General features: G+C 44.3%; 1 protein-coding gene across 1 annotated transcript in view; it reads right to left on the bottom strand.

Annotated features, from left to right (window-relative positions):
• Positions 1 to 25,673, bottom strand: part of LOC126215312 (uncharacterized) — an 80,154-nt gene extending 54,481 nt beyond the window's left edge. Inside the window, exon 1 of the mRNA XM_049941993.1 lies at positions 25,633 to 25,673. Within this exon, the coding sequence (XP_049797950.1) occupies positions 25,633 to 25,673 (41 nt within the window). The remainder of the gene's footprint in view (positions 1 to 25,632) is intronic.
• Between the last annotated feature and the right edge of the window lie 1,465 nt (positions 25,674 to 27,138).

Raw genomic sequence — 27,138 nt, 5'->3', positions numbered from 1 at the left:
TCCTTAGGTTAAGTAGTTCTGTTCTAGGGGGATGATGACCTCAGAAGTTAAGTCCCATAGTGCTCCGAACATTTGAACCATTTTTTTCATAAATATTATCAGCTAAAAAGATCACCAGACATATTCCTCGAATACACGTGAATGAGCAGAGGAGCATTCGACTCTCTTATCAATAAATTAAATACGAATGTTTTTACATGATCAAAAACTTGTAATCAGTCATTCTTCCGCATTTACTAGCTGATAAATCACTAACTATCGTAAATCTTGGATTATTAATACGTAATCATAGCTTGTTGTGGTGTAGAGGTAGCGTTACAGTACGTGAATATGTGCTTCAAAAAGGTCCTGAAAAAAAAAGAATAAAAAAAATCCCGGTTTATGTATACCGTTTACACTGCATGAACTTTAAGTGCATACACACCTAGCCTAGTATATCAGACACATTAAATTCCTAATAAATTACAATGAACCATGAAATTTTACAAGATATTTGATGTTGCGAATGTGTTTCATCAGCAGTCAGTGTTAAGGCCAAGAGTTTCAATTAATCTAAACAGTCTGTAAAAGTAAAACATACAAAATTTATGAAAAGAAAGTCAAACGTTTTGTGTAATGATTTGTCTAAAAGTATGTAACGAAAAATATTAGCGAAACGTTTGGTGCACCTCATTTTCTGTTCACGATTTCGAGCATCATTCGAAGGCACATAGAACGTTTTTCTGATCTACTTATTTCTTTTACACAAATAATTTCATAAAATATTTGACTGATTTCTTTCGTTTTTTATTTTCAAGTTTTATTCAGAAAACATGATCTTACTGACTCCAAGTGTGCCTTCCTAGCGCACTTGATTTGAAGGAAGCCTTTTTGACAATTAAATACCGCACCAATGTATCTTTTTATGTGCAAAACAGCTAGGCCTTGAACAGATGAAATTTTTGACATTTCATTTACATAGCTTTGCAACAGCTTTTCGTGAAACATTTCAGTTTTCCCTCAACTCATTAAGTTTTCGTTAATTACTCTGATTACTTTCAAGCAGTTAAATATTTTCATGCAAAACTAGGCCTCACGCTGGTCACTTTGATACCCTGTTTAACTGTTTCTCTCCCTTTGTTTGGCTGTGAAAATTCGGACAAAACCTCTTGGTGTAATTTATAGGGAGTCTTGTTTTCGCTTTACTCACGCGTTTACAAAAACGTATCGAGTTTTAATCATACGGTAAATAGTCCTTGCTGCGTGCTGTCATTTATATAAATCGTCGTTTCGATATCTTGAACCGTTTATGTGATACGACGACGCTTACGACCACTTGATTCCCGAAGTGCAGGAAATATTCGGACGCGCCGCGAGCGACCCGTCCGCGGATATAACAACCAATATCTCGAGAATAAAAAGATATATCATTCCGGTCTCATCTTTAAATACAATTTAGATATATTGGTTACATTTCATACGCAATAATGTATGGCCTTAAATGAACTATACGGAAAGTCTACGCAATGCGATTTTACCTCTGCAAATTCTTAAAAATTTCGTGCAGCCATGTACTCAATTTCGTGCAGCACAGTAACTATGGTGAATAACGAAAATAAATTCAGACATTTATCGTTTAAAGATATCAATCTATCAGATGCGGAAGAATCAAATTTTTTCACCGTATAGTTTTCTTAAAATCGGATGTTATGTAATTCACAGCTGCCGTCGCGTCCTCTCCACTGCTTTGCTGAGAAGACACGTGGCTGTCGCTCTGTGTCGCGCGTGCTGCAGCCACAAGATTCAAACACGTTTGAATTCAAACGTCACCAGTTGCAGCGGGAGACAGGCAGCGACACAGATGTTGATTGGTTGGTCGATCGGTCTGTCTGTCTGTCTGTCGGTTGGTCTGTCTGTCGGTTGGTCTGTCTGTCTGTCGGTTGGTCGGTCTGTCTGTCTGTCGGTCGGTCGGCCAATAAATTAAGCGCCCAACACACATCAACCGACCGACCAATTTACGTGCAGTGTACACTGTACACACGTCCCGATCGACTACACTTAGCAACTGCAACACCGCCCTGTTCGTATCGTTTGCAAATTGTTTAGTCTATAGAAAGTTCATTGAGGTTAGGTTCGACAAGATACCGCTGACGTAAAACTGGGAACTGCCTTGCTGTTTTAGAGTTTACAACGGCAAGAAAAGCAGAGAGAAAGCTGGGGGCAAAGAAGTGGCTTATTCAAAGAAGAAATTTAGTCCCGCTCTTTTACTGAAGGAACTGGGAGCAGATGATTTTTTCAATTATCTCAGAATGGATGAAGCATACTTTTCGGAGATGCTGAATATAATCAAAGTCTTAATATACATCAAACGTTTACGGTACTATAATGTGGCATTAAAAGTAACGTTTCTATTGTAGGAGAGAGAATATACTATCTTAAATTCTCTTTCATATGTCGCTCGCATGTTGTCTAACTTACGCCTCAAAACAAGAGGTGTGGCGTCTGGATTGCGGGGGGAAGGGGAATGGCTAGACCTGAGTGTATAGAATGTTTTCAGTATTTTGGAAGACGAGTGGTGACTGTTAAATAGCCATGAAAACGGTCCAGTTCCGACGCTTGCTGTCTGGTATGGACGCCCTTGGCCAGCGAGAATGCTACATAGAAAAATAAAGCGACAGATGTGAAGTTAAAAAGGTCAATTTCGTTTAGAGGCACATATGAACATCAGAGCTTACATTAAACGTGAGTGCAACAGTGTTTTATTAATTTGAGTGAGATAAATGAGAACATATTCACCATCTGAATTCTCAATGCGGAACTACCCTAATCAAACTGGACATTTTATTAGTTTTGGCTCGTATTTTTAGCAGTTGATGTAATAACTAAACTGTGAATAACAAATATTTTTCCGTGTTTTATGTCAATAATGGGTGAATGTTTCACCTTGGGCAGGTTCATGTTTTAACTGTCGGGTATTATTACGCAAGTAATATACATATTTATTTCCAGGCGAAATGAATTTGATCGCGAAACTTCCATCTAATACGAAATTGTGCGTCTAATGACATTTTATTGTGTTTGGTGTGGATGTGGTTTATCGATAAATAATATCAGAAATAGTAGGAAAACGTTTAGTTTCGTCATTTGTCAACATACGATCCAGCAATGAAGAAAATGCCAGAACACGCACGTGCGGTAGTAACGATCCGACTCCACTGCGGCCGGATGCCTACGAGTTGCCGACAGGTGGCAGGGCGGTCAGCGGTGGGTCGCAGTCTGGCTGCTAGATGGCGCGAATGGCGCCGTATGAATAATTAAACGGCTGCCTCGTAGTGTTCTGCCACAGCTCGCTGCAGGCTATGGATCTACAAAGTGAATACGTTCATCTAGTAATAACAGAGTTGCCAGGTCTCCCGTATGTCCGGGTTTTTCGTATATTTACCTTCAGTCTCTCTGTTCTCGTGATTATCGACATTTCTCCCGTATTTCATTCTAACAAAATACTGCTTGATTGAAATGCAATACTTTTTCCATTTTTAACGATTCGACTCCGATTATTAACACATTTTGAGCGATAGCTCGAAATGTACATTGGCTAATGCTTTGTTCCGAAGTGATAGCAAACCTACTAGGTACCGCATTGGTCTCACACCAAACATTAAATTACTTTTACGAGCACATATTCAAATGTGCATGTACGTTAATTTGTTGCATGTACGTTAATTTGTTGCAGTTAGCTTCAGGTTGCAGAACTGCCGCACGGAGCAAAACTGTTGGGTTAAGATGATGCTAAGACTGTTTCTGAATGCGAGTCAAATTTTAAATATCTTCTACCATGTTTGTTCATTCAAGTGTTTTATATACTTCAAGTGTATGGGGATAAAAATTCCATTCGACTCACCAAAGGTCAAAATTGAAATAATATAGAAAACGTCGATAGTGTAGTGTTACCGCTTGTATGGTATAACGTGCTTCAGAATCTCCTTTATTTTCAATTAGAAAATCTGGCAATCCTGAGTAACGAAAACACGCATGGCTGAATTTAGTTTGTGCTGTAATATATACTTCTACAGGTTTGATTCGTGCTCTGAGTGTTGCAATAACTTGTTATATCTCTGCGTAACACGCCTGCGTCTATTTTTATCTTCAGTGTATAGAGGATAGGTGTTTAAGGGACCAAAAAATTACTCTTGGACATGTCTTTCTAAGTTCCTAGTGTCATGAAATGTCAAACGTCTTTCGCAACATACCAAAACTTTAAAGAATGTAATTTTCATGTACCGAGATGATGATAAAAACATATTATACATTATTTACTACAGGTTGACAGGGAAACATTCGTTGTCAGGCAATAGAAAATTATTATAACAGGACAACGAAGATAATAATCTTATATAACGAAGATAATTTGGACTCATGCGGAGGCATATAGACAGTCGCTTCTCCCTCGCTCTGTTTGCAAGTGGAATAGGGAAGGCAATGACTAGTGGTGGTAGGGGTATCCTCCATCACGCACCGTGCAATAGCTTGCACTGTATGTATGTATGTATGTATTATTATTATTATTATTATTATTATTATTATAGCTGCAGGGAACTTGATCTTCAGTTCTACACCACATCCATCTACTGGGCTGAAATAGCAGTGACAAGATGGCTGTTTAATAACGTTTTCGCCACCACGCCGATTTCGTACCTGGGGAACCGATTTACGAAGAGAGATTACACTCGCACCTTTCTGACTTTATCACTTCATTCGAAGTTTCGAAGCTGAAGCCAGTCACCTCCCGCTTTCCTCCTGCAAGCGGCAGGAGCTGTGCTCGTGGCGTGTACAGCGTCCATGTCAGCCTCACCCCATGGGCAACCGCAGTTTGCGGGAAATTGGGTGCACTTTCCCCATCCGGGCATCTGCGATTGGTCTCTTTCTTCACTACAGAATTCTCACGAATTTATAGCAGTGCTCGTCTGCGACTCAGTTAAACTGCGGAGTTGACACTTACAAGCAAGACGGGAAATACGGTGACTAGCAGTCAATAGGGTAAGAGGACCCAAATTTCGTCACCTTAATACGCTAGGACCTGTACGAGTCCTGAAAAGGTTATGGAAAAGACTATAAATTGTTACATATATATCCCTGAATTTATATTCCATTTCTACACGAATTAAAGTTAAATTGTTATAATATACTGAAGCCAGTATTTGTCATAAATGTTAACACGACAAAAACAGAAATACAAAAAGTGTTCGTAATTTCGTCTCCCATAAAAATTCTCAAAAGTGCAATTAAGTTAAACGTATTTTTTCATTCTAACATAGCCAGGCACTTTTACTACATCCTCCTTTCAAGACACTGTCCATTCCGTTCAACTGCTCTCCCAAGTCCTTTGCTCAAGTGTTTATTCATTCACCCCGAACTTTAATTCCCACTCTAAATTTTTCTCTTGTTTGCTGTACTGTTTCCTCAATGCACAGATTGAATAGCATAGGGGGTAAGCCACAACCCTGTCTCACTCCCTTCTCATCCACTGCTTCCCTTTCTTGCCCGTCTAGGATCATACGAAATGCAACTATACGTCACATCCATTCCCCATCAGGAGTTAATTATTACTTATCCTCTGACGCCATGAATTAGTGGGATGTTAAAATATGGCTAAACGAAAACAGAACATTTGAGTGTTGATAAATGTTTTCCTAGTTCGCTGTCATAGCAAGATAAAACAGTACATCTAGAAATGTATAGTAATTACACAACGTATCACTGAGCAGCTGAAGTTGTGCAGAAAGTGCACAGGAAGAAGAATAGATATCCTCCCTGAAGCGAATCGCGAAAACATAGAAAGAAGGATCCTTTATTGTATGATTATATGATAGCAGAACAAACACTGGTAGCACTTACTTCTGTAAAATATCTGGGAGTATGCGTACGATCGGATCGATTTGAAGTGGAATGATCATATAAAATTAATTGTTGGTAAGGCGGGTGCCAGGTTGAGATTCATTGAGAGAGTCCTTAGAAAATGTAGTCCATCAACAAAGGAGGTGGCTTACAAAACACTCGTTCGACCTATAGTTCAGTATTGCTCATCAGTGTGGGATCCGTACCAGGTCAGGGTGACAGAGGAGATAGAGAAGATCCAAAGAAGAGCGGCGCGTTTCGTCACAGGGTTATTTGGTAAGCGTGATAGCGTTACGGAGATGTTTAGCAAACTCAAGTGGCAGACTCTGCAAGAGAGGCGCTCTGTATCGCGGTGTGGCTTGCTGTCCAGGTTTCTAGAGGGTGCCTTTCTGGATGAGGTATCGAATATATTGCTTCCCCTACTTATACCTCCCGAGGAGATCACGAATGTAAAATTAGAGAGATTCGAGCGCGCACGGAGGCTTTCCGGCAGTTGTTCTTCCCGCGAACCATACGCGACTGGAACAGGAAACGGAGGTAATGACAGTGGCACGTGAAGTGCCCTCCGCCACACACCGTTGGGTGGCTCGCGGAGTATAAATGTAGATGTAGATGCAGATGTAGAAGCGTTTAAACAATCATTCTGCCCACGCTTCATATCGCACCCTGGCAAGAAAAGTCGAAAAAATGCCAAATTTTAGTTTCTAACTGTAAAATATTTGTTAACTGCCTTAATGTGCACAAAAACATTTTATTTATGCCAACAATGTCCGCCCGGCTAGCCGCGCGGTCCAACGCGGTGCTTCCCGAGCGGCAAGGCGTGCCGGACCCCGGGGCCGAACCGCACAATAACCCTGGGTTCGGTGTGGGGCGGCGGTGGGGTGAGTGGACTGCTGTAGCCTTTTGTGCATTGTGAACCACTGAAGCCTCAACGTCGTTTCTAGGTCCCCGGTTTAATACACAACACTGCCAACAATACTTAGCTGAAATTTAAAGCGTATACTACTTCGCTGTACGTTTTATGCAATTAATTGTTTGAAACGAGTTTTCTCGGAACTGTGTCTCTGTTTTGCCGGCATGCGATATTTTGTTGGAATTGGAAGGTGCCCAAATAACTGGTAGAAGGAAAGCGCCCCCAACCACGCGTATCACTGTGGTTTGCAGAGTACGGGTGTAGACGGACAGATACAAATAGCACCCTCAATTTTTCCTCGTACAGCCCTCAGTGGTCAGCGGAAAAGGACCAGTCCAACGTCCTCACTTAAAGATTCGTAGACACCATAATACGGCTAGCATTACAATGTACAAGATCTTTGTGAACGACTCTTTGACTCAACTAGATCACTGGAGCCATTACACTATCGTAAAATTTCTCGTCATAGTTGCTCGGGAATAGACGCCGAGCAGTTATTCGTCCCTGCGACAGCAGTCAATGCAGTGGTCGCAGTGCGGGCGTTGCTTAAAAAAGAAAGAGAACCGGAAAAGATTGCGGGTGGAACTGTGGGTAGCGCGAAGACAAGCTCACAAATGTTCCACCAGAATTTGCTCCGTGAGCTACAGTGCGCGGACATAGCGCCACGAAAGTTATTCGAGGATGGACGAAGAAACATTTCAGTTTGTTCTCAAAAGGTAGCTCCCTGATATCTTCAAACAAGATTCCCATTTCTGCTAAAGATCGTTTAGCAGTTAGATTAATATTTTGAGCAACAGACAAAAGCTATGGTATTTCAGTTCGCAATGTTGTACTCTCCCACTGCATACCATTGCACGTACATTATTATTCCAGGAACATCTGAAGCAATGTATAAATCACTCTAAGTAAGTTTCTTGTGGTGGCCATTTCCGCAGCAGCTGTGTGTAAATTGCAGTAGTTGAAAAGACGAATCCAGACGCTTTTCGCCTTAGTTACACGGCATCATCAGTCAGTGTCCTGAAATATAACACGGATTTTTCGTTTGCACATATAGGTTATAGATTTAAAACAGATCGTTGAAGTATTTATATTAAAATGGAAAAGTATTTACAGATCAGCGTCTAATTCATTATTTGTAGGCTAAGCAGCCTTCTCTCAAGTGGCAAACTGCTTGAAAGTCAGCAATTTTCTTTGCGGCCACTTTTTTCGAAGAATAGCGCTATAACTACCATTTTCTGTTTCTAGAGCGTCATTTGTTTCTGTAGGTGTTACCAAATTTCTCAGGTTTGTTTTTGTTTTTTCTTTAACTTTTCCCTTTTCGCTCATCTAAGTTCTGTGTGCTCGTGTATAACATTATTTTATTTATTTATGTTCACATAGAGGGTGAGTCACCTAACGTTACCGCTGGATATATTTCGTAAACCACATCAAATACTGACGAACCGATTCCACAGACCGAACGTGAGGAGAGGGGCTAGTGTAATTGTTTAATACAAACCACACAAAAATGCACAGAAGTATGTTTTTTAACACAAACCTACGTTTTTTTAAATGGAACCACGTTAGTTTTGTTAGCATATCTGAACATATAAACAAATACGTAATCAGTGCCGCTTGTTGCATTGTAAAATGTTAATTACATCCGGAGATATTGTAACCTAAAGTTGACGCTTGAAACCTCCGACGTTCAGTTGCGTGTTGTAACAAACACGGGCCACGGTCGGCGAGCAGCATCTACAGGGACATGTTTACGATGACGACCGTGTTTACGAGTGTGGTTGTAGTGGACTGTTTTGGTTTGGTCTAGCTGTCGCAGTGTCCGCACGTAGCGCTTGCTGCTATTGTTATTCTGCATTGGTCTCCGCACGCAGACCAACTATAGTACACCGTGTTACCAGAAGTGTGTGATAGTGCAGTGTTGTAGGAACTGTGACCATGGTGTATTCGAATGAAAAGGCGGAGATGATACTCATCTATGGCGAGTGTCGACGAAATGCAGCTGAAGCCTGCAGGGTGTATGCAGAACGGTACCCGGACAGAGAGCATCCAACGTGCCGCACGTTGCAAAACATTTACCGCCAACTGTAGGCAACAGGTATGGTCGTAGCACGCAAACGGGTCCGTAACAGGCCCGTCACAGGAGAAGCGGGTGCAGTTGGTGTGTTAGCTGCTGTTGCCATGAAACCACACATGAGTACACGGGACATTGCGAGAGCCGGTGGACTGAGTCAAAGTAGTGTCATGCGCATACTGCATCGTCACCGCTTTCACCCGTTTCATGTGTCGCTACATCAGCAATTACATGGTGATGACTTTAATCATCGAGTGCAATTCTGTCAATGGGCATTAACAGAGAATGCGTTGCAGTTCTACCTGTTTACCGATGAAGCGGGTTTCACAAACCACGGGGCAGTGAATCTACGGAACATGCATTACTGGTCAATGGACAATCCTCGCTGGCTCAGACAGGTAGAGCGACAGCGACCGTGGACTGTAAATGTACGGTCCGCAGCTCGTGGTCGTGCGGTAGCGTTCACGCTTCCCACGCCCGGGTTTCCAGGTTCGATTCCCTGCGGGGTCAGGGATTTTCTCTGCCTCGTGATGACTGGGTGTTGTGTGATGTCCTTAGGTTAGTTAGGTTTAAGTAGTTCTTAGGGGACTGATGACCATAGATGTTTAGTCCCCTAGTGCTCAAAGCCATTTTGTAAATGTATGGTGCGGAATCATTGGCGACCACCTCATTCGTCCTCACTTCATTGCAGGGGCCCAAACAGCTGCAACATACATCGCGTTTCTACAGAATGATCTGCCAACGTTGCTCGAAAATGTCCCACTGGAAACGCGTCGACGTATGTGGTATCAGCATGATGGTGCACCTGCACATTCCGCAATTAACACTAGGCTGACCCTTGACAGGATTTTCGACGAGCGTTTCATAGGACGTGGAGGACGCATAAATTGGCCAGCCCGTTCTTCTGATCTTACACCTCTGGACTTCTTTCTGTGGGGTACGTTAAAGGAGAATGTGTACCGTGATGTGCCTACAAACCCAGAGGATATGAAACAACGTATTGTGGCAGCCTGCGGCGACATTACACCAGATGTACTGCGGCGTGTACGACATTCATTACGCCAGAGATTGCAATTGTGTGCAGCAAATGATGGCCACCACACTGAACATCTATTGACCTGACATGTCGGGACACACTCTATTCCACTCCGTAATTGAAAACGGAAACCACGTGTGTACGTGTACCCTACCCCTCATGGTAATGTACATGTGCGTCAGTGAAAAAGACCAATAAAAAGGTGTTAGCATGTGGACGTAATGTGCTGTTCCAGTCTCTTCTGTACCTAAGGTCCATCTGCGTTCCCTTTGGATCCCTACGTAATTCGGTGCTCTCCGATACACACGATCGAACAGCGGAGGAGTGGTACTCAAGCGTCAACTTTAGGTTACAATATCTCCGGATGTAATTAACATTTTACAATGCAACAAACGGCACTGATTACTTATTTGTTTATATGTTCAGATGTGCTAACAAAACTAACATGGTTTCATTTTAAAAAAACGTAGGTTTGTGTTAAAAAACATATTTCCGTGCATTTTTTTATGGTTTGTATTAACCAATTACACTAGCCCCTCTCCTCACGTTCGGTCTGTGGAATCGATTCGTCAGTATTTGATGTGGTTTACGAAATATATCCAGCGGTAATGTTAGGTGACTCACCCTGAATATTTTTATTTTACTATTTATTAGTATTACTATTATTCTTTTTCATTTATGTAATTTATGAAGGTTAAGTAATGAATAATGAAGGTTAAATAATGAATAAGGGCATTTATTTCAATTACGTACTTTTTATTAACAACACTTCGATTTCCAGATTACCATAGGCTCTTTAGTTCGGTTAATTTCTTCCTTACATCGTCCACAGTGAATCCACTAGCTTATAACAGCGTGACCGTTTACTACAAGCGTGCTTTGTGTTATGAAAAATTTAGGATTCTTCATACTTTGCAATGGCTATTGTTGTGGTAGCCGCGCACTAAATATACTTCCGCGTAATTTTATAGATTAAAGGCACCAGAAGCATTGTTGTGCAACGTTAATCAAAAATTTGATTTCGCTAATCGTTAATCCGTCTCTAAAAAAGTAGCTTCGTTAAATGTTAAAACGTTGCTGGACAGGAAATTTATCGGGAGCTCATCGTTCATCTTTCACGCGTAATGGTAAACTTACGTTGTGCCAGTAGTGAAATGACCAAGTGAATTAAACCTATAAGCGTTGCTTAAATAAAAATGTTTTGGTTGGGAAAGTTTAGATGAGACATGGAAGACATGTGGGAATCATGGTCGTAACAAAAAAGTTTACTATGCGTTGGTCCACACTAGTTATGAGACACACGGCTGTCAGCTGCTGCAACGCCGAAAGAATCTCCAGTGGCTTCCCTATCGTACTCTTTTAACCTGATTACTGCTACTGGCTCCGCTGTCAATATCGGAATGAATGTCAAGTTCGATTTTTCTTTTTGGCTTTCCTCGACCGGACCCTGCCGTTATTGTTTCTCCAAACTGCACATACCGCAATTCATGTGCTCTCCTTATGTGTTGTTTCAAATGGTAAGGTTCGAAGGGTGAGCCCAAATTGTTGACTTTTTGGGCAAGCGCAGTTTACAGCCGAAAAGTATTTGTTCTCCTGATTTGGATACAGAATTAACTAAGCACTTGAGTGCGGCCACGGATTTTTCATCGGTTTTAGAGCTGGAAACCGATTTCGTGATTTAGATTCCGCACTCAGTCCACTAACAAGGTGGTAGTACCTAGCGCGAACTCAATAAACACCCACTCGATTGTTTACATCAATCGCGCTCGTAACCACGCATCTACATGACCCGAGTTCGTCAGAACACGGTTTCCGTAGAGAGAGAGTGAGTGCGTGTGCGTGCGTGTGTGTTTGTGTTTGTGTTTGAATTCCTAAGGTATCAAACTGCTGAGGTCATCGATTCCCAGACTTGCGCACTACTTAAACTTACTTACGCTAAGAACACACACCAAGGCCCGAGGGGAGGACTCGAACCTCTGGCGGGAGGGGCCGCGCAGTCCGTGACAGCCGGCCGTTGTAGCCGAGCGGTTCTAGGCGCTTCAGTCCGGAACCGCGCGACAGCTACGGTCGCAGGTTCGAATCCTGCCTCGGGCTTGGATGTGTGTGATGTCCTTCGGTTAGTTAGGTTTAAGTAGTTCTAAGTTCTAGGGGACTGATGACCTTAGCAGTTAAGTTCAAATGGCTCTGAGCACTATGGGAATCAACTGCTGAGGTCATTAGTCCCCTAGAACTTACAACTAGTTAAACCTAACTAACCTAAGGACATCACAAACATCCATGCCCGAGGCAGGATTCGAACCCGCGACCGTAGCGGTCTTGCGGTTCCAGACTGCAGCGCCTTTAATCGCACGGCCACTTCGGCCGGCAGCAGTTAAGTCTCATAGTGCTCAGAGCCATTTGAACCAAGTCCGTGACGTGGCGCCTCGAACCGCGCGGCTTTCCGGAGAGTCATTTTTCTCAAACAGTAGGTACTTAATCAATGATTAACGGACTCAAAGTTAACGGAAGTTAAAGAAACCGTTAACGTTCTTTAAAATTAACTTAAAATTTAATCCGTTACTGGAAAAGTTAACTTGATTCATTAACGATTAGTGGCTCTGAGCACTATGCGACTTAACTTCTGAGGTCATCAGTCAACGATTAGTGGATGAACGTATTTGTGCCCAGCTGTGACTGAAATAAGTATGCAGTTGGCCAGTTTTTAGAGAACCTAGGACCATGTTTGGTTTTATAATCTGTTTGTTGAAGTGCTTGTGGGTACACAATATTTTTTGTTTTCTCGTCTGGCGCGTACACGAATAAGCCAAAAGGCGTGGATTTTTCCATTTCAGTCCACACACAAGTCTGATGGTCGCTGTAAATGCGAGTCGCACCGGAAACGGAAAGCGTTTTTAGTCGAATAGCATATCTGCTGGAATAATCGGGATACGATTTGGGACATTCACATTTTCTATTCGTTTGTTCTTAATATCAGACGCTGGAAAGTTCTTGACCGACTGATTTGAAATTTTGAGCAATGTTACATTGAAATATGCCCGTGGTTTTATATATATATATATATATATATATATATATATATATATATATATAGTACAAATTACAATAGGTCAAAAGAAAAACGCCTTTTGATGTTGTACATTAAGTTTTTTATTTATCCTGCGCACTCAGACACGTTTCGCCTTACCGAGCGAGGTGGCGCAGTGGTTAGCACACTGGACTCGCATTCGGGAGGACAACGGTTCACTCCCGCGTCCGGCCATCCTGATTTAGGTTTTCCATGATTTCCCTAAATCTCTCCAGGCAAATGCCGGGTTGGTTCCTCTGAAAGGGCACGGCCGACTTCCTTCCCCGTCCTTCCCTGATCCGATGAGACCGATGACATCGTAGTTTGGTCTCTTCCCACAAACAACCCAACCCACGTTTCGCCTTAGTTAAAAAGTATCTTCAGTGGACCTCCTGAAATATTACGCTATTTTTCGTCTGAAAGTACAATTTATCGTTAGCACATATAGACTATAGGTTTAATACGGTTCAGTGGCTTTTTAGTCTATAATATATATGTGCAAACGATAACTTGTCTATGCAAACGAAAAAAATAGTGTAATATTTCACGTGCTGAAGATGCCTTGTAACTACGTCTAGGTGTCAAGATAAACAAAACTTAATGTGCAACATGCAATGGGCGTCTTTCTTTTGAAGTACTGTAATTTATACACAGCTGCTGCGAAAACGGCAGTAATTTTCGATTTTTGTACCTGAGGGAAGATGCGTTTCCAAAGTAACCGAGTCAGCGATGATGATGCGGGAAGTGGCGGCGCTCCCTGTTGCGGACTCCCACGCTCACACGCCACTCGTTCCTTCGCAACTGTGAATCGAGAAATAATTCTGGTCATATTCGTTTTGTAAATGAAAACCGCCTTTCTTGCTGTAATGTATTTTACTTCTTCCAGACGCATTTCGCCTTTTACTTTAACGCATCTTCAGTGTAATCTAGAATGATACAGTTTTCTGCACCTACAACTTCATCTGTATGGATACTCTGCAAATCACACTTAAGTGCCTGGCAGAGGGTTCATCGAACCACCTTAACAATAATTCTCTATTATTCCCATCTCAAACAGCATGCGGAAAAACGAACGCCTGTATCTTTCCGTACGAGCTCTGACTTCCCTTATTTTATGCTGGTGATCGTTTCCCCCTTATGCAGGTCGGCCTCAACAAAATGTTTTCACTTTAGGAGGAGAAAGTTTGTGATTGAAATTTCGTAAGAAGAATCCGCCGCAACGAAAAACGCCTTTCTTTTAATGATGTCCACCTCAAATCCTATATCATGTCAGCGACGCTCTCTCCCCTATTTCTCGATAGTACAAAACGTGCTGCTCTTCTCTGAACTTTCTCAATGTACTCCGTTAATCCTATCTGGCAAGGATCCCACACCGCGCAGCAGTACTCCAAAGCGTAGTGTAGGCAGTCTCTTTAGTGGATCTGTTGCATCTTCTAAGTATTCTGTTAATGAAACGCTGTCTTTGGTTTGCTTTTCCCATAACATTTTCTGTGTGTTCCTTCCAATTTAAGTTGTTCATAATTGTAATTCCTAGGTATTTAGTTCAATTTACGGCCTTTAGATTTGACTGATTTATCGTGTAACCGAAGTTTAACGGATTCCGTTTAGCTCTCATGTAGATGACCTCCATTCAGATATATATTCTAAATCGTTTTGCAATTTGTTTTGCAGGCCGCGGTGGCCGAGCGGTTCTAGGCACTTCAGTCCGGAACCGCGCGACTGCTACGGTCGCAGGTTCGAATCCTGCATCGGGCATGGATGTGTGTGATGTCCTTAGGTTAGTTAGGTTCAAGTAGTTGTAAGTTCTAGGGAACTGATGACCTCAGATGTTAAGTTCCATAGTGCTCAGAGCCATTTGAACCATTTTTTGCCATTCTTTTTTTATCCTCTGACGAGTTAACTAGACGATAAAGGACAGCATCATTTGCAAACAACGTGAGACCACTGCTCAGATTGTTTTCTAAATCGTTTATATAGATAAGAACAGCAGAGGGCCTATAATACTACCTTAGGGAATGCCGCAAATTACTTCTGTTTTACTCGATGACTTTCCGTCAATTACTACGAACTGTGGCCTCCTTGACGGAAATCATGAATCCAGTCATGTAACTGAGACGATATTCCATAAGCACGCGATTTCACTACCAGCCGCGTGTGTGGTACAGTGTCAAAAGCCTTTTGGAAATCTATATATACGGAATCAATTTGAAGCCCCTTGTCAACAGCACTCAACACTTCGTGTGAGTAAAGAGCTTTGCTTTGATATGCGATATTTGTAGATTGTGAAACAGTCAAGTAAAGACAGTTCTTCGCGTTTTTGGTTGTCATCTGCATCTTCCCTCATCTGGTCACATGCTGGAGCTAGCATTAACTACTTCACATTTTCATGTTACGAACTTTTTCTTCACAATTTTCACAGTGTTTGTGCTAATTTTTGTGGAGCACCATCCGTCTTTTGTCACTAGTTGTAGATATTTTATCGAGAAATTTGATTTAAAGTCGTAACTGCTGTGCGTTCACCTTAAATCTCTTCCCCCTTCGTAACGTGCAGACGTGCTTATGTTTCGTAAGTGAAGTTACAGCGCGACCTCCAGCACGTGACCAGGTGAGAGGAAAAGGAGATGCCAACCAAAAGCCCGAAGAGCTATCCCACCGTTATTTATTACGAAAGTACTACACACCAACAATAAAGCACAGCTCTGCACCATGGAATAACAGAATTGACAGCAGTTATATATGGCTATCAAGATCTTTTATGTATTTTATAACGTCACTCGTCCCTGTGAGGAAATCTTCGAAAAGTTGACTTCGTAGCAGCTGAGGAGAGCTCCGCCTACCATCCTAAGGGAGCCGTGGGTCTGATGATGGTTATGTAAAAATAACCGAAACCGGTTACCTATGTGATTGAAACATAAATGGTGTGATCAAGACTGAACTTTAACTAAAATACTTCGAAAAGACCCTTGTAGGCACGTGCAGGACACGTCGATACAACGTGAGCAGCTGTCTGCCGTTACGCACCACAAAGTCACGCGATGGCGGTGAAGGTTCGCCCCACTTGTAGAGAGTGTCTGCACATCGTCCAGATTGTCCGAGGCTGGTCGAATCCAGGTGTTTACCGCTACGGTCGCAGGTTCGAATCCTGCCTCGGGCATGGATGTGTGTGATGTCCTTGGGTTAGTTAGGTTTAAGCAGTTCTAAGTTCTAGGGGACTGATCACCTCAGATGTTAAATCCCATAGTGCTCACAGCCATTTGAACCATTTGTTTTGGCGGGGGGACAGCTTTGTTGCCAGTAGCGTTTCCATTCATCCATAGGATTGAATTCAGTTTCCGTGAGAGTCCTAGCCGTGAAGAGAGTGGGATGTCTCGATCTTAGTATTTTTTGCTCCGCAGGGAATACGTCGTCAGTTTTTGGAAGGTTGGTGTTGTTAGCAATCTTCTGGTATCCACGAAGCAGCACGCTCTTCCGTCTGATATATGTGGGACTAGATCGTATTGACCGAATAACAATGCGCACGGCCTCGTTAAGCTGCACGTTTGTCTCTGTTACGTGTGGAGTATTAATCCAGACAGGCTGAGTACACCACACCGAGTCCGGATACCCGGAGACTGCCTGCTGGCGGTCCCCGACGAGAGCCGCAGAGTTTATGGTGAATGTTCTTTCGTGATCCCATGGTATTTTGGATGCATACTAGGATGAAGTTTGTCTCCTTAGATATAGACATAGAGGACTCTGTGCCCCAATCTATTGGACTGATGAAAACATGAAACTGCTGTTGTATTTAGGTTTGTTTATAACTTTCATTTACGGAAATGGTGGCTTAAAATGTCTAGATCAGAAGTTAAAATTTCTTCAGTTGTACCAAAGGTTTTGTGTTGGGTAGGTATTGCACAGAAGCGAAACTATCTGGACTGTGTTGGAGGAATATCAGATATATATGTAAAGTAAAGAAGAGAGGAGCAAGAATGGATTCCTGTAGTAAGCCATTATTCAATACTTTTGGGCAGCTAGTGTCTTTTTTCTGTAGTTGCTGTAAATGTCGTGCCAGTTAACATGTTGTCAATAAGTTTTATCGTCCGTTTCCACGGAACAAGTTGCAATAATTTATGAAGCAGTCCGTGCCTCCAAACGGTGTCAAATGCTGCACTTAAATCAACGAAAGCAACTGATGTTTTCTGATTTCATTCGGTAACCTGCTTCAATAAATGTTGTTAAAGACAAGACTGGTTGGAAACCAGCGTGCCCAGTAGGAAGGTTCTGAAAGATTACTGGACTAATCCGGTTCGATTAGCAACTTATAAAGAGTGCTCAGTAGTGCGACTGGGCGATAGTTCTTGGCCTGGCAGGCTCGAGTATTGCTACGATTTTTGATTGCTTCATTTCTTGTGGGACTGAACCAGATATCACAATGTCAGAGAAGAAATCCGCCAGCCATCCTTTTGCGTAGTTCCCAATATGGAGAAGAAATTCTTGGTAGATTCTGTCACTTCCCGGTTCCTTTCCGGGTTTTGGAGTTGTAAGAGCAGCAGACATTTCAGGTATAGAGAAAGTTCATTAGTGTCCTTTTCGAGCAATCTAAGTTTGGAGTTGGTGTATCTTGTATGAGTTTTAACCCTGGGTACTGTTTATGTGGACAGTAAATGTAATGGAATCCTATTAGCTGATATATGAGTGTTGTTCCTTATTTTAACTTTGTTTCTATGCTACTTTCTTATTAATGACCACGCTCTTCTACTTGATGTTTGAGAACTAATTGACTCGACAGTATCTGTCAGCCTAATGCGTCTGGCTGGATTGAGTTTACCAAGGAAGGTTATCCGCAATGACTGACTGCGTCCGTGACGTACTGTAAGTCACACGTGTCATCTGGCTGGTGCTAAAGAAGAGTCACTTCGAGGCAAATATGTAAAGCCAACAAGCAGAGGCAGCCAGATACTATCAAACATCTACTGGCTAAAATGAATTTGTCACACACGGATCTTCTGAGACGCCTTAAAATAAAACGCGAAACGCGTGTGGAAGATTTAAAATACATTGTAGCAAGAAGAGGCGGCTTCCATTTACAAAACGAATATTTCTGTGCTCGATGCGGATGGTGGCCGCGCAAACAAACTCGTAATTGTGGGCGGACTCTATATACGGAGCCGCAGGCCTCGTGCGTCAGGTGGGCAGACACACACACACACACACACACACACACACAGAGAGAGAGAGAGAGAGAGAGAGAGAGAGAGAGAGGGACAGGAAGGAAGCGGCGCTCTGCCTCTGCCCCCACGTGACAGCCGACGCACGCGGCTGCCGCCGGAAGCCTGTGACGTCACGCCGGTCGATGTGTCCGAGTGCGGCCCGCGCACGTGACGGCCACCAGCGTCGCGTCGCGTTGACGTTACGTCACTTGACGGCGCGCCGAGGGCCCGGCAGGGCAGAGGGCGGCGGCAGTAGCGGCGTGCCCTTCCTTCCATTCCCTTCCCTTCCCTCCCCTACCCCTCCTCTGACAAGACAGACAAACTCTGTCTCACCTCGCAGCTCGGTTCGGCTGTAAGCTGCCGAGGTGATGAGAAGCCGCACAGCACAGCACAGCACACCGGAGGTCAGGCCGGTCGGCACTTGCTCGTACAGTAGGGGCTTCCCCCACGCAGCTCTCCGTGAACTATCAAATTTGTCGGACTCTATACACGGATTCGCCAAAGAAGCCCGTACAGTATGCAACAATCGGTCTTAAGCGTAACGCGATGTAATGAAAGAGAATTTTACACCAGACGCGTTTCGCTTTTACTTGCTAAGAGTCTTCTCTGGTTATCCTACAGACTGATCAGCCAGAACATTATGCCCACCTGCCTAGTAGTCGGTAAGTGCAGCTTCGGCACAGACAACAGCGGCGGTTCGTCGCGGCGTGGAAGCGGTGAGGCCTCGGTAGATCGCCGGAGGCAGTTGTCACCACATCTGCACACACAGGTGGGAAGGGGGGCGGTGAGCTCTCACGTCACGTTCAACCACATCCCGGACCTGTTCAAATGACTCTGAGCACTATGGGACTATATCTGAGGTCATCAGTCCCCTAGAACTTAGAACTACTTAAACCTAACTAACCTATGGAAATCACACGCATCCATGCCCGAGGCAGGATTCGAACCTGCGACCGTAGCGGTCGTCCGGATGTGTTCGATCGGGTTCAGATCTGGCGAGTTGGGGGGGGGGGGGGGGGCAGCATGTCAGCGGGAACTCGCCACTGTGTTCCTCGAACCATTCCGTCACACACTTGATCTCGTGACACGGTGCATTACTTTGTGCAAAAAGAACACTGCCGTCTAGAAACGTGACCGTCACGAATGGCTGTAGGTGGTCTGCAACCAGTGTGCCTGACTCCTCGGCCGTCACGGTGCCTCGCGCGAGCTCCACTGGGCCCACGGATGCCCACTCGAATGTTCTCCAGAGCATAACGGAGCCGCCGCCAGCTCGTCTCCGTCCCGCAGTACAGGTCTCAAGGAGCTGTTCCCCTGGAAGGCGACCAATTCGCGCCTCCCATCGGCACTATAAAGGAGGTATCAGGATTCATCAGATCGTGCAATGCTCTGCCACTGCGCCAGCGTCCAGCGTCGATGGTCACGTGCCCATTTCAGTCGTAGCTGCCGATGTCGAGGTGTTAACATCGGCACACGCACGGGTCGTGTTCGGTGCTGTGTGTTTGAACACACACTTGTACTCTGCCCAGCATTGAAGTATGATGTTAGTTCCGCCACAGTTCGCCCCGCCTGTCCTGTTTTACCAGTCTGCCCAGCCTACGACGTCCGACTTCTGTAACGGCGGGTGGCCGCCCAATCGCACGACGTAACGATGCTGTAAGAGGTTCATGACTAAGGATTTTGTTCAAATGGTTCAAATGGCTCTGAGCACTATGGGACTCAACTGCTGTGGTGATCAGTCCCCTAGAACTTAGAACTACTTAAACCTAACTAACCTAAGCACATCACACACATCCATGCCCGAGGCAGGATTCGAACCCGCGACCGTAGCAGCCGCGCGGTTCCGGACTGCGCGCCTAGAACCACTAGACGGCTGCAGTAAGAGCTGTGTCAGTAGGAGTAGTAATAGCTAGCAGTCATGTGTATGGAGTTGGCTGGGCCGGTCGTGGGTAGCGATGGCGGTCCTTAACGATGTAATATAAGGTAAAAGCAGCTGCGCGCATATGTAATTTGTTATAACAAAATCTGTACTATTGTTATATCAAGTCCGATGTAAATGTTTCAAAAATCTTTTAATAATAATCCTTTTTATAAAATTAACTTTTTGACAATCATTCATCTGAATTTAAAGAATTTACTAACTTCTGCAATCCATGGTCAGCGCGATTATCGTAAAGAAATATCAGTCGTTTCCTTTTATACATGACCAATCTACCGGCCAGCATTGCACTGGGCTGTGCCAGACAAATTTCTTATAGGAGCAGATCTACACTCCTTGAATGGAAAAAAGAACACATTGACACCGGTGTGTCAGACCCACCATACTTGCTCCGGACACTGCGAGAGGGCTGTACAAGCAATGATCACAAGCACGGCACAGCGGACACACCAGGAACCGCGGTGTTGGCCGTCGAATGGCGCTAGCTGCGCAGCATTTGTGCACCGCCGCCGTCAGTGTCAGCCAGTTTGCCGTGGCATACGGAGCTCCATCGCAGTCTTTAACACTGGTAGCATGCCGCGACAGCGTGGACGTGAACCGTATGTGCAGTTGACGGACTTTGAGCGAGGGCGTATAGTGGGCATGCGGGAGGCCGGGTGGACGTACCGCCGAATTGCTCAACACGTGGGGCGTGAGGTCTCCACAGTACATCGATGGTCGACCTGGGACCGGACCGCAGCGACGCACGGATGCACGCCAAGACCGTAGGATCCTACGCAGTGCCGTAGGGGACCGCACCGCCACTTCCCAGCAAATTAGGGACACTGTTGCTCCTGGGGTATCGGCGAGGACCATTCGCAACCGTCTCCATGAAGCTGGGCTACGGTCCCGCACACCGTTAGGCCGTCTTCCGCTCACGCCCCAACATCGTGCAGCCCGCCTCCAGTGGTGTCGCGACAGGCGTGAATGGAGGGACGAATGGAGACGTGTCGTCTTCAGCGATGAGAGTCGCTTCTGCCTTGGTGCCAATGATGGTCGTATGCGTGTTTGGCGCCGTGCAGGTGAGCGCCACAATCAGGACTGCATACGACCGAGGCACACAGGGCCAACACCCGGCATCATGGTGTGGGGAGCGATCTCCTACACTGGCCGTACACCACTGGTGATCGTCGAGGGGACACTGAATAGTGCACGGTACATCCAAACCGTCATCGAACCCATCGTTCTACCATTCCTAGACCGGCAAGGGAACTTGCTGTTCCAACAGGACAATGCACGTCCGCATGTATCCCGTGCCACCCAACGTGCTCTAGAAGGTGTAAGTCAACTACCCTGGCCAGCAAGATCTCCGGATCTGTCCCCTATTGAGCGTGTTTGGGACTGGATGAAGCGTCGTCTCACGCGGTCTGCACGTCCAGCACGAACGCTGGTCCAACTGAGGCGCCAGGTGGAAATGGCATGGCAAGCCGTTCCACAGGACTACATCCAGCATCTCTACGATCGTCTCCATGGGAGAATAGCAGCCTGCATTGCTGCGAAAGGTGGATATACACTGTACTAGTGCCGACATTGTGCATGCTCTGTTGTCTGTGTCTATGTGCCTGTGGTTCTGTCAGTGTGATCATGTGATGTATCTGACCCCAGGAATGTGTCAATAAAGTTTCCCCTTCCTGGGACAATGAATTCACGGTGTTCTTATTTCAATTTCCAGGAGCGTATATACGCGTTATCCGGCGTCTTCATTGAGGTAAGAATTTTCAATTTATTCAGGATGATCTTTCAGGGCCATGACGCAGCACTACTGACGTCCAAATCTACCAGTTTAGATTCAGTCAGTTAATTATTGAAAGGTTACAGATGAGTGACATTTTTTATTGGGGGGGGGGTTAATCACGTTATTATTGCGAGGTTACGGAATGTTATACATATTTTTTCTGTTGGGAGGTTGGTTACAATGTCCTTTCATCCCTCACTCAGCACAGCCCTGCTCGGGGTGCCGACAGCTCGTGCAGTTTCCGATGTGCTCTTGCCGAGCCTCCAGGCCATCAGAGTCCGTCCTCGGTCAAACTCAGACAGATCGCGCGCCTCCCCCGTTCTGCAGACGGACTGCACGCTCGCTGGTACTGGATGCACAGGGCGTGTGTCTGCCTGACCGGCATTCATTTCTCGCCGGATGACGCTGCTGTCGCCTGGAAGGCTCTGTACGCACAGTGGGCCGGTGGTCTCAGTGTTCCGGCTGATCAGTGTGTGTTTGTGCACTTTTGGCTGTTTAAGATTAAAAACAGTATTTTGTTTCTAAAACAACCAAAAATGTACAAACATACGAATCCAAATGACAGGATAACCACGGAAGATAATTTGTAAATGAAAGTGAAACGCGTCTGGTGCAAAATTCTCTTTAATTGGATTGCAGTGGCCTTAAGGCGCGGAAACCAGTAATAACTGGTACCAACAGCTGCTGCGGAACACCAGCATGCAAACAAACACACGATGCAACAAGTTTGCCACTCCAACCTCACTATTGTAGCAGGCAGGCGCTGCTCTTGCGTGCTCTATTTTGACACTAGTGGTATGACGTTTGACTTTATCTTTCAACAATAACGTTACGAAATGTTTATTTGATTAGGTTGCGGTAATATTTCGTGAGCATCAATTACAAATTCGTTGCAACTGAGAAAATGATTATCTGAGTTAAATAGTATCTTTCAATCAATCGTTGAAAAGTTAGCAAAGACTGCATGTAGGAAATTATTTCTAACTCATATTTTGATTTAGTTCCTTTTTTCTTTTTTAACAGACTGATTTTATCCTCAAGCCAAAATTCGGCTTATGTGGTTGCATTTGAAAAATATAAAAACTGTATGCAGGTTCTGATAAAGGAAGGTACATTAATCCCTGCTAAAAATTAAAAAAGTTAACCATTACGCAAATCCACATGCAGGTTCTGATAAAGGAAGGTACATTAATCCCTGCTAAAAATTAAAAAAGTTAACCATTACGCAAATCCACACTAGCTTCCACTAGTACAATTACAGTGTCCACATTTATCTTTAATTCTTCAGGATAATAAAGAAGATGGAAAACTATGTAAAGAAAATTAAATAACTCTCTTCAATCATTATTATTCCGATTAGAACAAGAAACTTACATTCACTGGTACAGAAGTGCTTTCAGGTGTGATCTTAATCGGCCAAAAGCACCAATGAACGGTTCACTGTAGCACATTGTAATATAACATGAAAAATGAAATAAAACTGGGAGGACTGGCTCCTTACTGTGTTGTTGTTCTCGGGCGAACATGACCTGTACCTGAATCATATCACTGTAAGATACATTCAAGTACTCCTAAAATTATTTTAAAAATGGAAATATACTCTTAAAATACTAAGTTCGTCACAAAGACGAACCACAGTGGGAATCACGGAAAATGCATTTCTCGCATTGACACCGGCACTTTTTTGAAGAAGAAGAAGAAGAAGAAGAAGAAGAAAAAGAAGAAACGAAGACGCTCGTGCATGAAATGTTTTAAAATGAAAGAAGAAACATTCCTCCCCAACCTCCCCCCCCCTCCCGCCCCCAAGAACAGCACCTGTTTCTTCTCAGTCTCAAAAAAAGAGAGAGAGAAAAGAAGAAAACTTCAGGCTTGCGTCTCGAAAATTTTCTAGCTATGGTACTTGATATTATAACGGTAATAAAACACCTTCGTTTACTGTAGAGAATTTGGAGACTCCAAGGTAGTACAAAATTTCTTTGACACCGCCCCCTCCGCCCCCCCCCCCCTTCTCCCCAGCCAAAATCCTGCGTTCGACTCTGTCCTTGGAACCTGACGATCATTACATCAACTTACTCCGAATGAACCGTGAAACTTGTTTATAGTTACTTAGCCCTCACATCGAAAAACAAGACACAAGTCGATGGCAGGCAATGAAAACGTCGTAACTGCAATTTGATAAATCTTACAGGAGAAGTAAAAAGATTTATTAAAAAATAACATAAAGTGATGTAGAGGAATTTGCTAAATTTGCTTAAATGTGTAATTTTATAGCAGAACCCTAGTTATTAGCAGACTAGAGGAATCTATGCACTTTCTAATCTCTTTGATAAATGAGTTATTGGTTACTGAAATTATGAGGATGGAGTTAAGAGGTCTTCATTGCCTACCGTCTAAGTACGTGTGATCACAGGGTGGGAAGATGTAGCCTACATCTCCGAGGAGGAATTGGAGAGCTTCGATTTTTTTTATTTTTACTGTACTGCATTCCCACTTCTATGTTGCGCGTACAAGATTGATTTTCTTCTTAACCTGTTCCTGCGTGATATACGCCTGGGGAAAGTCGCAATAGCGCTAGCGTTTTGGTAACTGCCAGTGCTGTCTTGTTTTTAGCCTTGATGGTAGTTTCCAAAACTGTGGAAACCCACGTTATAGTAAGATAGATTGTAGTAAAACTCTATTTCACTAAAAATGTGTGACGAAACATCAGTACAGACAACATCCCCTGTATTGTCACATTTTCTGTCAGTCAAAATCTCTCTCAAACTCTGTGAAACTGAGGATAGGACAGTCTTAATATGTCAGAAACATACTGACTGCAGTCCAGCCATACGAATCACATGTGACACTTTTGTGTAACTGACGACACACCATGTGCTGCAAACGTGTAACCGTTAATTCATTTAACAGTGTCAGTTGCCCTCTGAGCCTCCGCAAACGGATACAGCCATCGTGATGTTTGCAGATGTGGAACTCGTCTGTTGCTGCAAACAACCCAGTCCGCTGACTCGTGGCAGGTGACGTGGCTCTACGATCTGCACGGCCTGTCCTGTCGGGCGCTAGTCGGGTAGTGCCGTTCAGACGCTGCACGGCACTGATTGAGGCGCTCGCAACGCACCGGTTCCGTATTTGGACCGCGGCGGACGCGAGCGGCACCGCTGCCCAACTGTAGTCTGCGGTCTCTGCAGGCTGTGGCCGAAATACTGACGCGTCCTGCCGGGTAGTGGCTGACACTTCTCCTCCTTCACGGACTTCTTACTAGGAACCTGATTCCTCGATGAGAAACCTTTCCTTGTACAGACAATGTGCCAAGGTCAATACAGGGTGATCGAACTGCCGCTACCTACGGGTTTTATGCCGCCCGCAGTGCCTTCAAAAAGCGCTCGCAAAATTTTCGTATCCTCTCGCCCACAAACTTACAGAAAAAATAAACAGGACTTTTTTGTTGGAAATTTAATAATTTTATTTTGTAGTGGTAGACAATACATTGTATTTACAAGCTACAGTCTGAGCTACTGAAGAAGAACTCGTTTGACTGTAACTTTGGTACGTTTTTTATCGAATAATTCGAGAACTATGGCCTCTAGTGAAAATGTATCCCAGTTCAAAATTTAATTTGCTACAAAAATGTGCTGTTCATTTTTCTGTAGGATTAATAGTTTGTGCCTAGCGAGGGGGAGCTTATGAAAATCTTGTTCGTGGTATTTGAAGACATTGCGGGTTGCATAAAAGTAAGTAGGGGCAGCTGAATCGCCTCGATGTGCGCGGCCGCGCTGACATGTCGACGACGCGGCACACCTCGTACCATTTGGACGCCATTTTCATGCTGTCGCAATTCTAATGGAGAACGGAGCAGTCACGTGCCTAGTTGTACCCAGACAGCGGACTGTGATGAGGGAACGGGAGACAATATGGAGGCCCGCCTCGGCTCGTCTCGGCGCGCAGCTCTTTTGTTTTCCCATCAAGTGGTCCGCCCTGATGAGAGCAGTCCTAGTCGACGGCCGCGGACAATAGGTGGCAGCAGCGGCGCCACAATGGCGGCCGTCTCAGCCGCGCTGACGACGCGCCGCGGAAACGCGCCATTGTCTGCCCGCCTGCCGGCTCACTAGTCCTCATCCTAGTCCTCATCCTTAATATCAGGATTAGTGTGTGCGGCGTGGCGGGCACGTCAGCCGGGCCTCTGGACTGGACACTCGGGACAGGTCTGAGCGAGGCCATACGGTTTAATGGTCGACAGTCGATTAGTTAGCAAAGTCGATCGCGACCACTAGCAAGAGACTCTTTGATCCTAACCCACATCGATAATACACGACTACGGTTGCCAACTGTCACGTACTGTACAGGACCTTCTGTATCGAAAGTGAAAATTTTGCGTCCCACATTATGAACTGCTGTCCCGTAAGAACGAGCGTTTGCCTTTTTTTCTCTAAATATTTTAAAATCCGTATTTGATTTGATGTTCAAAGTAGCGTCACTATTTTTTATTCACTGGAGATTCAGAAGAAGGAAATCACGTGATGTCTGACCATACGCTGGTAAAGTTGAGCGTGCCGTGTTGTTGTTTACCTTGCCTTCCGCTGCGTACTTCCGTAGGTCTCCCCTTCCAGCTTCCAGCGCGACTGTTCGTGCTGCTTGAGACTAAATCCAGTACGTAAATTGTGAAGATATCAAACCTCATCGAAGACATCAGTGTCAAGATGAGAGATTATGGCGAAAATTTACTCAGTACAACTCGTACGAAGAAAGTTAAACGGGTAACGTCATATCAGAATAGATCGGAATCCCTACACACGTGGAAGATACGTGTTACTGGACAAGGCCACAAGGTCCGATGTTCCGTACGTGTGCGTGAATTCTCTCTGTCTCATGGCGACTGTAAGCAACATGCTGGAACTGAAACCCATAAAGGAAATGAAAAATCTGGAATCCTGTCTTTCTCATCAAGCGACCTCTCAAACACAAACTAATTATAATGTAGCTAAAGCTGGCACGTAATATTTGATTTGCAAGTACCTATGAACTAATAAGTTTCCTTAAATTTACGTCTATGGTCACAAACTTTTTGTTTCGGTCTTTAATGACCATCATCAGATCTGTTTCATAAAAACAAAGTCCTAATGTACTGCAGCCATAGTGGCAGAGGTTACAGACAGAAAAACACTCATTCAAAATATATTTGATTGGGAAGTTGGTCAGAGGGAAATTAGAAAACGGACTGGAACGCCGTGGTCTGATGAAAGGAAGAGAGTTCATTCTAGAAGGATGAAACAAATTTGGACACAAA

This window comes from Schistocerca nitens, chromosome 12 (genome assembly GCF_023898315.1).
Source record: "Schistocerca nitens isolate TAMUIC-IGC-003100 chromosome 12, iqSchNite1.1, whole genome shotgun sequence".
Taxonomy (NCBI): domain Eukaryota; kingdom Metazoa; phylum Arthropoda; class Insecta; order Orthoptera; family Acrididae; genus Schistocerca; species Schistocerca nitens.
This window is presented reverse-complemented; position numbering and strand designations above follow the sequence as displayed.